The sequence below is a fragment of the Callorhinus ursinus genome, unplaced genomic scaffold, assembly GCF_003265705.2.
Source record: "Callorhinus ursinus isolate GAN/ISIS: 27379988/994484 unplaced genomic scaffold, GSC_fseal_2.0 scaffold20, whole genome shotgun sequence".
Taxonomy (NCBI): Eukaryota; Metazoa; Chordata; class Mammalia; order Carnivora; family Otariidae; genus Callorhinus; species Callorhinus ursinus.
Window position 1 is genome coordinate 105,228 of NW_027397082.1, and position 17,630 is coordinate 122,857.

General features: G+C 54.2%; 1 protein-coding gene across 2 annotated transcripts in view; it reads right to left on the minus strand.

Moving 5' to 3' along the window:
• HTRA1 (HtrA serine peptidase 1) overlaps window positions 1-14,817 on the minus strand; it is a 52,788-nt gene extending 37,971 nt beyond the window's left edge. Inside the window, exon 1 of one of the 2 annotated variants that reach the window (XM_073904063.1) lies at window positions 14,290-14,817. In XM_073904063.1, the coding sequence (XP_073760164.1) occupies window positions 14,290-14,749 (460 nt within the window). In that variant the 5' untranslated portion in view covers window positions 14,750-14,817. The remainder of the gene's footprint in view (window positions 1-14,289) is intronic. The other variant, XM_025880290.2, reaches the window with a different exon arrangement.
• Between the last annotated feature and the right edge of the window lie 2,813 nt (window positions 14,818-17,630).

Genomic DNA, 17,630 nt, shown 5'->3' on the forward strand with positions numbered 1-17,630 from the left:
TCCTCAGCTGTCATCAGCCACCCGCCCGCGGCCCCCGCACCCCAAGCATGAGCCACCCCCCCCACGAGGTCCTGCCTCTGGAGCTCCATCCTCCAAGTACCAGCCTTAGTTCAGGCCAACAATCCGCTGACACCCCAGAATGTACTGCCGTGGGGGTGCGTGCTGGAGACTGTCCCCTTTTTCATCTTCTGATGGCCCAAGGGGCACATCTGAACATTTCCCTGTCCCTAGCATGGCCAGATTAAAAATAACTACCAACAGGCTACTTGGTGGGTAAATAAATCTGGGCCCAAATCCAGAGGGGACTTCCAGGAGGAAATTACACCCCTGGCACATCACCCGCTCTCCTACCCGCTCTCCTACCCGCTCTCCTACCCGCTCTGTTTTGCTCAGTCTGGCACCCTCATAGAGAAGCCGAAGGACCCGGGCGGGGGGTGCGGGGGGAGTGGCAAACGCAGTCAGAGCTGAATCCAAAGCTTGGCCCTCCTATGCTCCTCCTACCTCCCCAGCACGGCACTGCCCTGAGCCCAAGGTCCCCACACCGCTGATGGGCTGCGGGTGGGGGGGTGCAACAGCAGAGAGACAAAACAGAGCAGAGAATGGGAGGGCTGCAGACCAAGGCCAACCGATAGGGAGCACCTGCCATGGCCCGTCGCTAGGATGGCAAGAATACCGGGCTTTCGCTCAATGACGGGCCCCCGCCACGCTGCTTGTCACATCAGGTCTTTTGATGTCAGAATTGGAACTGGGCTCCATAACTCTGCCGGGCACAGGCCCCTGAAGCGGGAGCGGGACACCTGTCCCACTTGTGTAGGCACGTGGAGACGGGACCAGGAAGCAGGCGGTTAACTAACCTGACACCATGCAGCTGGGAGGGGTGCTGGTCCACATTCAGGGAGGGCAAGGGGGATGATTTTTCACTAAGAAAAGCTCTCTTTGTGAGGTTGCATGATGAATTCGAGAATGACTGTGAGAGGGACGAGGTGGGAGGGGGGGGCGCGGGAAGAAGGAGGATCAGCCAAGAGGGGAGAAAGAGAGGCAGGCAGGCTGCATAACAGGAACTAGACGGCAGCGGAGAAACAGAATGCTTCCTCCTCTTACAATGAACTTTCACGACTTTCTCCCTGAGGGTCAGCAGAGAAATCAATTTAAACAGGTTCCTAATGGGTAATGAGTCATGAAGTGCAAAGGGGATGGGGCCTCCCGTTTGCAAGAGTGGTTGCCTGTTGGGGGCAGGGAGAAGCAGAACCCAGTGAAAGCAGCAAAGATGCCCCGCAAGACTCATTTTCTCCATGCTTTCAGTTTGAGTGACTGCATTCTGTCTGTCCCACTCGATTCCATTCCAAGGACACTTGTCAGCCACGGCTCCAACCCAGAGGCTGGCCCCGCACTGGTCTGGGGCGTGGAGGCAGCAGAAACAGAAGCGAGACTTTGCACATTCCAGGAACCCAGACCCCCATTCTAATCAGTGCTGTGGCTGCAAATTCCAGGGCGCCCGGGGCCCCCCGTGCAATGAGGTGTCTCTGAACCTTGCAGGGAAAAGGCACAGGAGGGAGAGACGGGCATCACTTGGCTGTGGCGAAGGCCGCAAGCTGAGGTCTAAAATAAACCTGAAAATCCTGTGCATCATCAGGAACACCCGGCTGCAAATCAAAGGAAGAACGAAACAGAAGACACAGTTTGGGAGTCAGACTTCCCAAGGCCAAAGGCTCTTGGACCTCTTCTTGTTAAAATAAACTGAATTGACAAGTAGCAACTGTTACTTTTTTAAGGTTCGAAATCGAACGAGGGACTCCCATACTGTCTTCTGTACAGAAATAAAGAAATAAAACGCAGGAGGGCTCCGGGTGACCTATTTCTCGCCTCATCCTGAATAAAGGAGGAAGAGGAGGCGGAGCCCAGGAGCCTGGCCTCGGTTTCCAGCCCACACTGGCACTTCCAAGCGCTGGCAGCCCCTCTCTTTCCGGAGCAGTCTCCCAGACGGCTGAAAGTGGGAAAAGCTCGCCTGACGCCAGACCTCAGGCTGCCAGTCCGTCTCCCATGTCCATGGTGCCCTGAGCCCCGAGCCGTCTGTGGAAGCTGGCCCACGGATGCAGCAGCTGGTGCTGGAAAAGACCAGGGCAAGTGAAGTGAAGGAGCGCAAACCCTGACTCTGACCCAAGCAAGTCTGAGACGGTCTCTCCCGATCCCCAACAGGCTCTCGGGAGCACCTGGCCAGTTGGCTACAAACCCCTACAAATTCTGTCAGTCACAAGCGTGGCTCAGCTTCAACGCTGCTGGTATTATAAGGTGCCTTTTCCAGAACAATGTGTCTATGTTTAATGGTGCCTGTCATTGCTAATCACTTTGCAGTCTCATGGCCCAACCCCCTCCCCCCAAAAAGAAAGGTCCTTCCTTGCACACCATGGTGAATGCTTGGGTTTGGTCAGCATTGTTGCATTTGACAGTCTTTCCTGACCTACTGTATGTATTAAGAAAAAGTTTCCAATCAACTCCCCCCCACAATTCTTCTTTTTCCCGAAGTCTCCTGAATGCCCGCATGATGTGTCTTTTATTACCATCAGGGAAATGGCTGACTGCTCAGATCACAAAAACACTATTAACGTTCCCCTTGATAAGCATCTGGCTCCGGTATTGACCTTCCCAGATTTCTCATTTGGGTTCTCTTCCTGCTCTGACTGCTCATAGTTGTTATGTCTGGAGTGGCCGGCAAGGTTCAGGCTCCGCAAGCAGCAGGCTGGGAGGAGATGGCTGAGCTGCTCAAGGGGCCTGAGGGACACCCTCCTCAGCTGTCCTGGGCCCCCTCCCACAGCCCCTTGGTGGGGGGGGGAGGTGGATCTGGAGTTTGGGGTGGGGAACAGGAAGGTACAGGGAGGGGTGTGACCAGAAAACGAAGGCCCTCCATCCAGGAAGGGGACAGTTCCTCCTGAAAGCGCCCCATGCCCATTCGTGATGAGCACGATCCTCCAGATCCGAGGAGGAGAATGAGGGTAACTTGTCAAACTGACAGAAGCCAGAAGGAATCTTTGGCTCGAGTAAGAAGTGAAAAGTGGGCCCTGAGACCCCAGACCAGCCACTTCCTCTCTCTGGGCCTCAAGTTACCTCATCAGTAAGATGATGAGAGGCTAGGCGACACAATTTCCGACATCCTTTCCAGCTCCCGAAAAAGGTATATGATCTAATAAACCTGAAAAGTGCATTTCCTGATCTTTTCCTTTCAGCATATAATTCTCATCCATATAGAATATTCCTGTTTGCAGTGCTGGCTTCCTGTGTCCCGTGCTCAGGTTTCTTCTGATAGAATGAGCCAGTGCCGCCTCACCAGTTCAGACTTTCAAAGTGACCTTCCTGGCTGGGATTAGGATCCCCCGTCAAGAAGAGCAGATAATGGGCGCCTGGGTGGCTCAGTTGGTTAAGCAACTGCCTTCGGCTCAGCTCATGGTCCTGGAGTCCCGGGATCGAGTCCCGCATTGGGCTCCCTGCTCAGCGGGGAGTCTGCTTCTCCCTCTGACCCTCTTCCCTCTCGTGCTCTCTTATCTCTCATTCTCTTTCTCTCAAATAAATAATAAAATAAAATATTAAAAAAAAAAAGAAGAGCAGATAAAACAGAAAGCCTGGCCTTCCTATATCCACACAACAGAATATGATGCGGTCATAAAATGGAATGCTCAGGAATGCTACAACAGGATTGAACCCTGAAAACATGACGCTAAGGGAAACAAACCCGTCACCAAAAACCACACATTGTGTGGTTCCATTAATATGAAATGTCCAGAACAGGCAAATCCATAGGGATAGAAAGCATATTAGTGGTTGCCCAGGGCTGGGCAGAGGGGAAGTATGGGGTGCGTGCTAACGGGTACTGGGTTTCTCTGGGGAGTGATGAAAATGTTCTAGAGTTAGATTGTGGTGATAGTTGCACCCCTCTACGAATACAGGGAAACTGTGAACCGTACACTTTAAGAGGGTGAATTTTATGGTATGTGAATTATGTCTCAATAGACCTGCAATAAAAAAAGAAAAAAAATGTCACTTGTTCCTTTTTACTCTTTTAACGTGGCTACTAGAAAGCTGGATTTTATCTGCGTGGTTCATGTTATATTTCTGTTCGTGTGTATGAAACATTTGAATAAACATGTTCTTCACTTTTCAAAACAAACAAAAACATTCTGGTCTCCTCCTGCATCCTGGGCAGCCTTGGCATCCGGGAGGCTCAGTGTGGAGAGGCCTGGGCTGCGTGGCCAGAGACTCATGTTCCCCGTCATAGTCTGGCTTGTGACCTCGGACCTTCACATCCCCTGGCCGGTCCTGGCTCCTCAGTGACAACACTAGGGAGTCCGCTTCTCTCTCCGTCTCTCTCTGCCCCTCTCCACAGCTCGTTCTCTCTTTTCTCTCAAATAAATAAATAAAATCTCAAAAAAAAAAAAAAAGCATCCACCTGAGAATAAAAAGAACTTAAAAGATCAACCAGGGTAATTAACTCACTGAGCAGGATGACTCGTGTGGCACCTTCCTATTCTATTTATCTTGAAGGATTTCTTTTGGGGGAACTTCTTTTAGCTTGCCTCCCCTGTCAGTGACTTAAGAGGCTGACAACTGTATAGCTGATGGCAACAAATACGGGTATAATCCTCTTGGAAAACACCTTGGCAACATACACCAAGGGGCATACAAAATCCCTATCATTTCATCCAGTCGTCGTACTTCTTAATATCTACCCAAGGGAATAACCCCAGATACAGAAATAATGATGAGCATGAAAATGTTCGTTTCCGTATTGCTCCCAACAGCAACCACAGCTTCAAACGGACACAAAGGGAGGACTGGTCAACCAGATGCTGGTGATGCTTAGGACAGAGACGATGAAGCTGCAGAGGCTCTTTTTCTGTTTTTCTTTCTTTCTGATGTAATTCAACTCTATTTATAACTTTAAAAAACTGATACAGTAAAATATGTCCTCAAAAGTATGAATGCGTCTCCCAAGATGTCTACACAGTATGGTAAAAGAAATCAAAAAGAGCCTTTATGCCAAGAGAAGGGAAGCTGGGTTATATTCATCTCAAAGAAAATCTAACCACAGCTTAAAAGGCACGGAAGCATCTCAGCCCTGACTTATCTGGCATGTCCACCATGATATTTGTACCGTTTTTGTTTTGTTTCGTTTTGTTTTTCCCTTCAGCAAGGGCACTGTAATTACAGTTAAAGGGCATTAATAATATGTGCTTAGGACTCTTGAGAGGAAAAATTGGTCATTACAGGGATAGCTTTTGGGTCATCTTCCAACCAAAGGAGACTGCTTGGGGCAGGGGGTGTTTTCTTTAGCATCATTTTGGGAGACTAAGCAAAAAGTACCCACCGTTTCTCAGACTCATAGAAAAATCATCTGGATGGACCCTGTCCCCTCCCAAACACCCATCAGCTCCAGCAGGAAGGTGTGGCTGAGGTGGGAAGGCCTCAAGGGCTGTTCCTTGGGCCTCAGCACAGAGTCTACATTGGCCCCCCACTGATGAGTGGGGCAGCTTATGAGAGGCATGCTCCCTTTGGGTGACTCAGTTTCCCCATCTGTAAAGTGAAGGGTTGGGCAACAGGACCTGCAAGGACCTTCCAAACTCAGGTTTCAGGTTCTGGGATTCGGTCCTCTCCACAAGTCTGTTGGTGAGTATGGACAACCTCCGGTGTCTCCGCAGGGAAGGAGTTGTCCCTGTTCCACAGGACCCCCGAAAACAAGCAGATGGGGAGTTGCCGTAGTCAGAGGTAGGTTGTGGAAATGCAGTGATATTTTTCAGAGGATGAGGGATGATCTGCTGGCCAGTGATGGATATCCCAAGGGAACGGGCTGTGTATGAGAGTACTACACAACCCCACATGCAGAAAAGAATCAGCGTACGTGGGTCCTTTCTAGATGGTCTCAAATTCTTGCCCTTCCTCCTGTACTTTCTCTTATCAGACTTCTCCTACTGGGTTTTTCCAATGAGGGCTGAACCATATTGGGCTATATTTTTCAGAGCCCAAAATGTCAAACTGGTGAAGAAATTTCAGGCTGGGACCTAAGGAACTTCAACTCAGACCATCCCTTGACCAGCAAATGCTCGACAGGAACTCAGCCTGAGGATCTCAGAATGCAGGGCACGGGTTCCCTGCAGGCATAAGAGATGGCGGTGCGCTCTACATGATATTGGGGTGCTGGTGTTTTGAACCAAACTGTTCTTCCCTTGGAGCTGATGGTAGAGGACTCTGCCTTTGGCTTCCCTGAAACAGAGGATCAGTGCTTGCAAACAATTCAGTGACCTTGGCCAAGAGCTATGGTGTCTCAGTGGGACAAGGGAACATGCCCTGAGGAGACCCGTGTCTTTTTTTTTTTTTAATTATTTATTTATTTGAGAGACTGAGATTGGGTGGGGGGGAGAGAGAGCATGCATGCATGAACCAGGGCAGAGGGAGAGAAGTAGGCTCCCTATTGAGCAGAGAGCCCTGATGTGGGGTTGGATCCCAGGACCCTGAGATAATGACCTGAGCCGAAGGCAGACGCTTCACAGACTGAGCCACCCAGGCACCCTGAGACCTGTGTCTTGACACCCAGGAAGCATATGACTTTTTCCATCCTTCTGGCTCCATTGCTTGGTGATGGTTCTATCAGGAGTCCCGAAGAGTCTAGAATTGCCAATTAGAGGTCCTAACTCCTTGCAGCTTCGATGTTCCAGGACTCCCAGGTGACAAGTGCCTTCTCAGCCTGACCCCCACAGTGTCCCCCCGAGGTTTCCGAGGCAGCACCCTTATCCCCCTGTCGTGGATACGGAAACCAAGGCTGAAGGGAGTTAGTCACTCACCCAAAAGGTCCAAGGGGGGCTAGAACACATGTTTCCTAGGACACCAGCACGTCACAGAGGAGACAGCAGCTCAGGATTTCAGAACAGACTCAGGAGACTTCAACGCCCCTCTTTCGGGAACTGACAGACTGAGGAGGCAGAAAATCAGTGGGGCCAGAGTTGACCTGAGCAACATTATCAATCTGCCAGACCTGACTGGCATTTATAAAACACTCCACCCAACAACAGCAGAATATTCGGCTGTTCACATGGAACACTCACCAAGGCAGACCACATTCCAGAACACAACACACACCCTAACAAACTTAAAAGAACACAAATCATACAAAGTATGTTCTCAGGCCACAATGGAACTGAACTAGAAATCAGTAACAGAAAGATAGCTGGAAACCCCCCAGCTATTTGGAGATTAAGTAACACGCTTCTAAATAACAGTTGGGACAGAGAAGTCTCAAGCCGTGATTTGGGAGTACAGCAGACCTGGGTCCCCAGCCCAGCTCTGCTCCATCCCTATTGGCTAGCCTTGGACGATTACAATCCATTGCTTGCGAGCGGACTGCCAGTCAGCCAGGGAGCAAGGACAGTGCCGCCCCCTCCCTGGGTGCGTCCAGCATGCACCCCAACTGTGGGCGGTCACCTGGGCAGGCCCCTACCTCAGGCAGCACAGCACCCCCTCCCAGAGAACACCCACTGGCCGTAGCTCTTTGGGTCATTGTTATGCCCACACTGTTCCCCACCACCTGGCCGTCCTGGAGAATACTGCCCCCCCCCACACACCAGAGCCCCCGGCTAGCTCACTCTGCCAGAGAAAAGCAGATGTGCCCGCTAGATGCTCAGTCTTCTCTTCTCTACATCCATATGGCCGCCACCTGCCTGGGCATCCCCGCCGGGCAGAACTCCCTGTGTCCATCCATCCCCACCAAGCAGTGACTGCCACTTGGAATAGTGGCACCGAAGACAAGGTTCTCCTAGCCATGGGGAGTGAGATGATTCAAACGCTAGATGAGCCGGGGAAATCTCACCCGAAACTGTGTGGAAGGGAACTCTACTGCAAATCTTGCCAGACCCTGAGGGGAAAAAACAAAACAAAACAGCTCATCACTCACACACACACACACACACACACACACACACACACACACACACACACGCAGGCCTACTGTCCTCTTCTCAAGATCTGATTGCACAACTCAAGAAAAAGAGGTTTCCTGAGGCTTGAAAATCTTGCACAAGGCTCTGACTCACTTAGACAGGATATATTCAAGTTTGAAATTATCAAAAATTCCAGCCACAACAACATGCCCTCCGAAATCATCATGCGCCCAAGGGGACGGGCTCAGCCCCTGGTGAGGGACCAGCTGCTGTCACATGATGCTGTGGAGGACTGTTTCTGAAATGCGCTTACTTGACAATTTGTCCTGGGAATCTCAAATCATAGGGTGTACCCGCAGGCTCCCAAACTTTTTCCCCCCTTAAGATGTGACAATTATTTCCACGGGAGGAGTTTCTAAAACATGGAAAGCAAACCAAGGATTATTCAAGAAGGTCTTGGGGCTTCAGGGCTAGCCACTGCTATCTCTAGAGCATCACAAACCCCAGGGAGGGTGAACCAGATGGCATCTGCTAAATCCCAGGTGTTCCAGCTCTTTGTTCTAGAGAAGTCACACACTTGTCAAACGATGTATCTCAGCAAGGACCAGGGGGTTCAGAGGGTGACGAGCAAGGTGGTGTCTGAGTCCCTCTGCCTGGAGAAGCTCTCTAAACATATTTATTGGCAATTTCCAAGTCAGCCCGCAGGACACACGTCCCTTACCTAAACTTCCTTCTCAGCAAAGCCTTCTCTAACCCACCGACCCACCTTATCCCCAGGAAGACACGATCATTATAGCATTTCCCCCACCGAGCTGACTCCTTGTGAGATGCCTCAGTGCTGATGGCAGGTACTGTGATGGTGACTAATACTGATTGGGTTCGAGTAATGCATCCCTTACACTCCAAGCGCTTCTTCATATAAGTAGGTTTTTCCACCCTCCAGCAACCCCAGGACACATGCATGCAAGGCCTCGTGTTTTTATTATGATTTCACTAGAGAAATGGGGAAATGGAGGCTTATGGAGATTAAGTCACACCCAAGAAGTCCCACATTTAGAAAGTGGTGATCTAACTCCTTCAGCCAGGTATTATGTGACCTACTACGAGCTCCTGAAAGACCGTGGGCTGCCTGGCCTTACTCCCTTTGACTCCCTACATCCGGGCCTTTTGAGTACACAGTAGGCATTCCATAAATGCTCTGAATATACTTAGAACTCATGTCACTAATTCCAAGAGCTAAACTCTGGGCCCTGGCCGCAGCGAGGGACATGCCTCTCCACTGCCACTCATCTCTGTCCTGGGCCGTGTTGTACTGGCGGGGTTCGTCAGTGGCTCTAGACACACGTCACCCAGCAGCATGGATCACACCATCTTCCCTACCACTTCTGGGAGCCTTGCCAAAAGCATCTGGAATAGCGACACTCCCCAGTTTCTCTGCTAATACTAATTTTCTTTTTCTTTCTTTTCTTCTCCCCTCCCTCCTTTCTTTCTTCCTACCTTCCTTCCCTCCTTCCTTTTTATTTTCTTCCTTCTTTCCTTCCTTCCTTTCTTTCTTTCTCTTGCTCTCTCTTTCTCTTTTTTATGGCAGAGAAGGTGGGAAGGAAAGACGAAATGACTCAGGAGGGATCTCACTCCAGGGACCCATGCAGCCCAGCCTCAGAGCCCCTGCGAAGCAGCAAGCAGCTCCACCAGGTCCGCTGGAACTCCTGTCTTGGGGGGTGGGCATGTCACCACAGCAGTCACCCAGGGATTTTCCACAGCCAGCAAAAGCTGAAAGTACTCAGGAACCAGGCTCAAGATGGGCCAATGTCAACCCGGGCTTTATCCATCAATAACCTAAGAAAAGAAATAACTCAGCCCAGCCTTTAAAATAGGGATGCAGTGACCACAATTTTTCAGACTAGTTTTCTTACAAGAATCGCGGACCATTCCAGCAGGAAGGGACCTCAGAGATCATCTGGCCCAATCCCCTCATTGCTGAGGCTCTGAGAGGTTGGGGGCCGGTCACTTGGTCACCAGCCTGCTGGTCCCTCCACTCCAGCTGGCCTTCCAAGGAACCCTCAACCACTAGCCAAACTTGATTTCTTCTTCAAACTAAGCCTCACCAGAGCTATTTATTCACTTGAAATATAAGCTCATGGAAAGTCTGATTTCTCAATCCAAGGCATGAAACGGTATCCAGGATCACACAACCCCAAATGGACTGAGAATCCAGCCTTGCAGTCGGAGGCTGTCGGACGTCTGACCACAGTTAGCTCATGGTCCCCACCGTAATCGCTTACTGAATGCAGTTATTTTAAGCTCTAATGCAACCTATTTACAGCTCTTCTGGATGGAATGAAGTTACTCAGATGCTTGGCTTTCGATACTCTTAACTTACTAATTTTATGAAACCTTAATATTTTAACTCTTTAGCAAAACTGACAGAGAATAAAAGCAAATAGCCAGCCAGAGAGCGTAAAGCCTCATAAACTGTGGCAAAGACAGTTTTTCTTCTAAGCCAGTGGTCCTTCACCAGGAATGCACACCAGAGGCCCTCCCTGCTCAGGCCTGGGGGGCAGGGGTACCAGGACCAGGATGGGGAGAGCTCCAGGCTTGTCTGGGCTGTGTTTCGGGTGGGGTCGGGGGGGCTGTCCTGTCGGGGGTACTAGGAGCAGAAATGGAGGAGCCTGCTGCTTTGGGAAGTCTTTTTCAGCCTCTTTCCTGGACTCTTGTCCATTTTCTGGCAGAGGTCTGCAGCGCTACACATCCTGACCCGTCTTTTGCAACATCTGGGAATCCAGAGGGGCCTTTCTCTCCCCAAGAGCCGTTTGGGGCCTGGGGCTCCGGTTCGGAAACATCTTTACTCCAGCCCCTTCTGCTCCTTTTGCTTTTCTGCTGCAAGAGCTGCCCTGATGGCAACCGGGGGCAACCATGTCCTCCACCTCCCGTGCCCACGGACTGAGAGCTGGGAGGTGTCCTACATTTCATCTCAAGGCCATGGCCATCTGGAGCACTGTTTATTCCAGCTATTAGCTGCGGCTTAGCTGAAGTTGGCGTATAATCTTAGTTTCTCTGTCAACAGCGCAGCGTGGTGACTGCGAATGGGCCCTGGACCAGAGGCATGGGTTCAAGTCCTGGACAAGGAATTTCTCTGTGACTGTGTCTCCCAGCTGTGGGAGATTCCAGAACAACCCTCATACGATTCTAGGAGGGTCAAATGAGTTAACATATGCCTGGCACAGAATAAGCACTAAACATATGTTGGCCTTTATTATTATACTGTTATATTAATTGCAATTCCTTTCTTTGTTATAATTTCCTGACCGTAGAGAGTTTTTGCTTTAAACTAATCCAAACCGCTAATGGTGCAAGAGGAGAGATCTTTGTTCTCTAGTATAATTGGACCCTTTCCCATCCAAACCCTGACAGCAGCACTGATTTCTGAGATAGAGGATTTGCCTTCATTTCCAGAACTGTTTTTTAGGAGACGTTGTCTGAAGTCTTCATTAAACAGTGTACAGATAAAAGTGCTTTCTTTTATTTTTTTTTTAAGATTTTATTTATTTATTTGAGAAGAGAGAGCGCCTGAGTGGTGGGGAGGGGCAGAAGGAAAGGGAGAAGCAGACTCTCCGCTGAGTAGGGCTGGATCCCAGGACCCTGAGATCATGACCTGAGCCGAAGTCAGACACTCAACTGACCAAGCCACCCAGGCGCCCCCAAGGGCTTTCTTTTAAATGGTGACACATTCCGCCATCCAAAGTTCCATGACTGCAAAGAGCCGCTCACCTGCCCAGGGCCTCTGGTCTGCGGCCATTTCCTGATCCCTTCCCCTCGCTCTCTGCTCCGGGCAAACCCTCCCTAGGATCTTGGAAATCATGGAGCCCACTCCTGTCTCGGGAGCTCCTTCCCCACATGCTTGCATGGCTCACTCCAACTTCAGGCCTCCGGTGTCCAGCCCAGCGCAAACAGCATCCCTGCCAATCCCCTCCGCCAGAGCAAGCAGCCAATTCACCTCATTTAACAATGACGTCAAGTGACCTGCTCATGGGCAGGGCTTCGACCGAATGAAGTCTTGGCTCCCAGGCTCCGGTCCTCAGAGGTACCTCTGGGAAGTCAAGGGTGGAGTGCGAGATGGGGGGGGGGGGCGGCGGTACAAAAGCAAAGCCTCCCATGAAGGGAAGTCTGGATGGCTCCATGTCTCTGGTTTCTTGATGCGTTCATTCATCATCTACCCACATACCGATCAGGTGCCGCCTGGGTGCCAGGCAGACACGGAAACACACGGTGTCTGACCCCCTGCAGCCCTCAGTAAATATTTGCAGAGAGAGGAAAAGGGTGAGGACAGCCTTGCCCCCTCTGTCTCTCTCTCCTCTCGAGGCTGCCACCCTCATCCTCCTGTGGCTGTCCCCTTGCTGGCTCTCTGGCAGCCTGCTGTGGGCCCGATGGCCGATGGGCAAGGACCTGTTTCTGTCCCAAGGCGACTATGAATGTCTCTGCCAAGTCTGAAGCTCACTAAGTGACTCCACCTCGTGGGCAATAAACTAGGTGCTCAGACGGTGCCAGCTCCTCAGGACCCAAAGCAGCGAGGCGACACAGAGCAACAGCTGTTTTTGACAAAAAATATGCAATATGCTTTCTTCATGTCATCACCTCGCCGCACCATCACCGCACCACATGCGGTGGCCCTACCGCCACACCTGGCGCGCCGTGCGCTCGGCCGCTAGCTGAGTCCCACCCTGGGATTTCCTGAAGCTGCCCTGGCCCGAGTACCTCCGAGTACACAGCAGAGCTGGCCTCTTCGGGCCAGGGACTCTGCGCCACCAGCCTGGGTCACTCTCGCTGCCCTCCCCAAATGTCCCCAGCCACACCAATCTATTCGCCAGCTCCCGAGCAAGTCTCGGGCTTTGCCCAGGCTGTCCCCGGCCCTCTGGAAACTTCCTTCACCCTGCCTGACCTCTCTTCCTCAGCCTTGGGGTTGGGCACCGGGCTGGCTGGGAGGAAGGCCGTCTGGGCTCAAATTCCAGCTAAGTGGCCTTGGGCAAGTAACTGAACCTCAGTTCCCCCATCGGTGAAAGGGGGATGACAGCACATGCCCCCTCCTCAGGAGGCTGTGAAGCCGAGCAAAGTCCCACCGGTAACACGCCTGGCCCCCAGGGCTGGGGCACCGAGCGCACTCCCAAACCTGTGCGTTGTCACACCCATACCTCAGTCCCCACTGGGTCATTTCTCTCCAAGAGAAGTCTCCTGCACCCCCTAGCTAGGCTCCTCCCTACGGGCAGAGGCCAGGCTCCCTGCTCCTGAGTTGCTGGAATTCTCCAGTTTCTCCTACACAGCTCTGGCACCTTGCTCTCCGTGTGAGCCAACCTGTGCCAGGCCCTAGTTGGTCATGCTGGACCCTATTCCGACAAAGAAAATCTAGACCAGCTCCTGGCGCTGGGTCCCCCTCTCCCCCTCCATGCACTGCCCGGGGCAGGAGGCGGCCGCCCCCGAGCACTGCCAAGCGCGGCTGGCCGGGCCCGACACCGCGGGATCGGCCGCAGCTGAACTCCGTACTGTTTTTCCACAGGGTCTCCCTGACTGGAGACCAGAAGCATCCCTCTGGAAGGCGGCCCGCGAGAGAGACAATTTCTCCATCCTTCGCCCCCTCCCCACCGCCGTTCCTCCCCGCCCCCCCCCCGAGGGGTCCTGTTGATACCGAAAACACGCGAAAGGAAGGAGAAGGGCTTCAGGTCTCCATCTCTAACCCGCCTCCCACCCTCTGCCTCCGATTCCGCCATCCAAAGTCCCGTTCGGCTTATTCCAAAAAAAACCACTTTCATTTTTGTAGGATTGGCTCAAAACACGGGCAGCAGGCCGGCGGCGACGGCGCTGCGGGGTCTGCGCTGCTCACCGGGCGCCTGCCCCGCGGGATCATCGCGGGAGCCGCGGAGCCGGCCGGCAGCCCCGTTCCTTTCAACACAAAGTTCCGCAGCAAAGTTTTCGCGGACAGGATCCGTAAGAAAATGCCCGCTCGGTTAACTCCGAAGGGGCGGGGAGGGCGGAGGGGAGAACGCGGAGAAGCAGAGGGACGGCAGAGCGACAGAAACGAGTCCTTGTGGTCCCAACGCCCCCGGCACAAGGCCCTTTTCCCAGTCGCTCTCAGTCTATACGCACACTCCTGCCCCGGAGTCTCTGGGAAAGGCGCGGAACCGGCCCCGGGCTGGGCGCAAAGCTGGGTTCCGAGGGGGCCCGCGGAATGCTGCTCCCCGGGGGCCGGTGCCCGCCTTTCCCAGAGAGCGGGAGCCCTGAACACCTCGCCGCCCCTCGGCTCGCCCGGCCGGCCCGCGGGGACCGGTCGGGGCCGGGATGGCGAGACCCGGGAGCTCGGGGCGCGCGCGCGCGCGGGTACCTTGGCCGCAGGCGCCGCGCTGCAGGACGATGACCGGCGGCTGGTGCAGCCTCTCGGAGCGGCGGCTGGCGGCGCGCAGCTGGCACAGGTTGGCGTAGGTGTTGGCGTCGCTGCCGCACACCGGCTCGCTGCTGGCGCACACGCAGAGGCCGGCCTGCGCGCGCCGCCGCACCGTGGCCGAGGCTGGCACCCCGAAGGGCACGACGCACTGCAGCCCCTCGCCGCACGGGCCCTCCTGCAGGCCGCACGCCGCCCCCTCGGGCGCGCCGCACACCTCGCAGCAGCCGCACGCATCGCGGACGCGGCCGCCTTCGCAATGTCCCGGCGGCGGCAGGCAGCGCGCGGGCTCGCAGCGCTCCGGGCACCCGGCGGCGGCACCGGCCCGGGACGGCTGCGCCTGGGCGGGCGCCGCGAGGAGCAGCAGCAGCAGCGGGAGGCACGAGGAGCGCGGGGGCTGCATGGCGGCTCCGGCGGCGGCGGGCTGGGCGAGGACCCGAGAGCTGCGCCGGGGAGAGCGCGGGAGGGACTAGGGGGAGCGGGTGCGAGTGCGCGCGGCCGCGCGGCCCAGCCCATTGGCCTCGCGGCGGTGACGAGCCGCCTTGGGGACGGGCACGGCGGCTGGGGGGGGTGGGGGGGGCTGGTGCCGGGGGGGGGGGTTGGGCCGGCCGGATGGCGGGCGGGCGGCTGGAGAGGGGACAGCCCGCGGCGGGGGCAGGGCGGGCGCGCCCGGGCACGGCGCGGCTGGTGGGGCGCGGGCGGGGCGGCGCGGCGCGCGGGTCCGCCCTCTCGCGGGGCCCGGTCTCCCGGTCTACGCGCCCCTGCTCTCCGCCCTTCGCGGGCTCTCTCACGCCCCTTGCGAGCCAAAAACTAAAAGACTCTGCGAAGGGGAACCTGCAGCGGCCCCGCGCGTGCGGGCCCGAGAAAATTCCCCAAGTTGCCTAGCTGGGGACCCGCCCCAGCAGCGGGAGGGGCCGCTGCCCGGACCCCGGGCGGCGGTGGCACCGCTGGCTCCCGTCACGCGCTCCAGAGGAGGGGGACGGGCACCTCTCTGGCGTTGACCCCCGTGTCCGGCACGCGCGACCGTGAATGTGGTCCCCGTGCCGCCGTACAAAGAGGTGGCGCCCGCGGGACTGGCGGAAAGCCAACACCCAGACCCACGGTTACATGACAAAAGCAAAGAGCAGAAGTAATTAGAATATAATCATTCGTGTCAGATTCCTTTAAAAAGTTGTTGTGGGTGGGATGCGTGCTTGTACACGCACAGAATAGCTCCGGAGCGAGACGCCAGGAGCTGGTGACGCGCGGGGGACGGAGGGGGGAGGGTGGGAGTCCTGGGTGAGAGAGGGGCTTTGTACCGCCTGAATTTTTCACCACGTATGATTATCCGAAAACGTTGTTATTAAATAAAAGAGTTCATCTTTGATCTTCCACTTGAGAGTCTTCGGTGCATCCTTTGGGACAGATAACAAGTCAAAGGCATCACCTGGAGGGGCAGGGGCGACTCCGGAGGTGGGTCTCCGTGCCCTGGTGGCGCCGGGCCCGCGGACGGCGGGCGGAGGCCTCCAGGCCAAGGCTGAGAGGATGGACAAAGCTTACGCCTGAGGACCCAGGAGGAGACGGGTTCACACACGCCCTGCCCAGGCAGAGACGCCCAAGGGCGGGTGGGCTGGGAATGCCGACCTTGGGGTGGAGTGGGTGTGGGAGGGTGCGCGGAAGGCTTAGGGATTTTGCACTATTTTTTTTTTTTTTTTGTATTTGGATAGTTCCCTTGTGCACACGATATTTTTCCAATAAAAATAGTTTTAAAAAGTAAACTCCAAATATTTATAACCACCCTTGCCCAAAGCACCTCCCAAATGTGAGCCATGCTAGCGTCCAGAGTCCAGAAGGGTGCCTGGGACCAAGAGTTGGGAAACAGGAGGTTCAGCAGGGGGGAGTTCCAGAAAGACGTTGGGGTTTCCTGAAGCCAGAACCTCGTCCTTGTGGAAAGGGAGACCTTGACCCAGAATTCAGTCAGCCCTGGATACTGGAGAGGGCATAGCTCCGCTGACTGAGGGTGCTGAGTGCCTGGCGAGCTGTGATTACCCCAAAAGGGCGGATGCCTCTGGGTGAGGGAAGTAATTAACAAAGTTGACCTGCCAATAACGAGTCTCTCTACTGCAGTCCAGTGGGCGGATAAAATAAGCCGGGCCTGTGGTAGCGAATAAATTGGTGAAAACTTTTTGTCCAGTACTCTTATTTTACAGATGAGAAAACTGAGGGCCCAAAAGGATAAGTGACTCCACCAGGGTCACACTACAAGTTAAGAGTGATGCAGCCAGGACCCCATCCTCCACCCTCCAGCCAAGCTGCGGGAGTAAAATAGCAGATTAAAAATAAAACTGCATGCTGGGTGCACCTCCTGGCTTTTTTCCCTAACAGAGGACAAGCCCCTGATGGTTTCACCGAGTCCGCCTCACGCCCTCCCCCTCACTCCATTCTCCACCCCGTCTCCTCACCACACACATTTTACTCCCCCAGTGCTGAAAACCTTGCATTTTCTGGTACACACCTTCTCCTGTCTAAAGCCTTTATGCTTTGCTCATGCTCTTGCTCCTCCTGAAATGCCCTTCCTCCTCTCCAGGGTGAGTTAGTGTGACCTAGTGAAACTGCCAGGAGCCATGTCATCTGATGGGCTTGGGAGTCAAAAATCCTGCTTCTGGCCCTTCATTCTGTGACTTTTGATAAGTTGTTTAAGAACCTCGGGCACGTTCACCAGGAACATGGTGGTGACTGCGCATCTAGTGACTGAAAAGGGTGTTTGTGGCCACAAAACCACTCCGGTGATGGTTCACAACCCGGAAGGGATGTTCACAATGGCAATGATCAGGAAATGCAAGCCATGGAGGCCGGGTGGTTCTTCTGCCAGGAAAGGAAACTGGCACCACCCCGCCACTGGACCCCCATGCTGGTGGTGGCATCAAGGAGTCAGCAGAGGGAGGAAGGGAAGACTGACAAGCAGAATTCACAGTGCCCAAGGTTTTAGAAAGACCATGATCACGTCACATCATCTCCCAGGCTTGACTGCAGCTCACCCCCCCTGCTCTTACGTTAACACCAGCTCATCGGAGGGCCCCCCACCCTCGCCCCCCAAGACCTTCGACTCAGAGATGGAGAACTTTAAGTCCCACCGGAAAGATTAGGGAGATCCTGAACGGTCCGCTCAGGAGGGTGTTGTGTGTGTGCCGGCCTGTGTCCACGTGAGGGCCTCCGTGGAAGGACACAGAATAATTCAATTGAAACCTGGCATCAAGAGCCCACCATTGATTGTTCGTTCTTTAATCGTCACATTTCCATTTCTA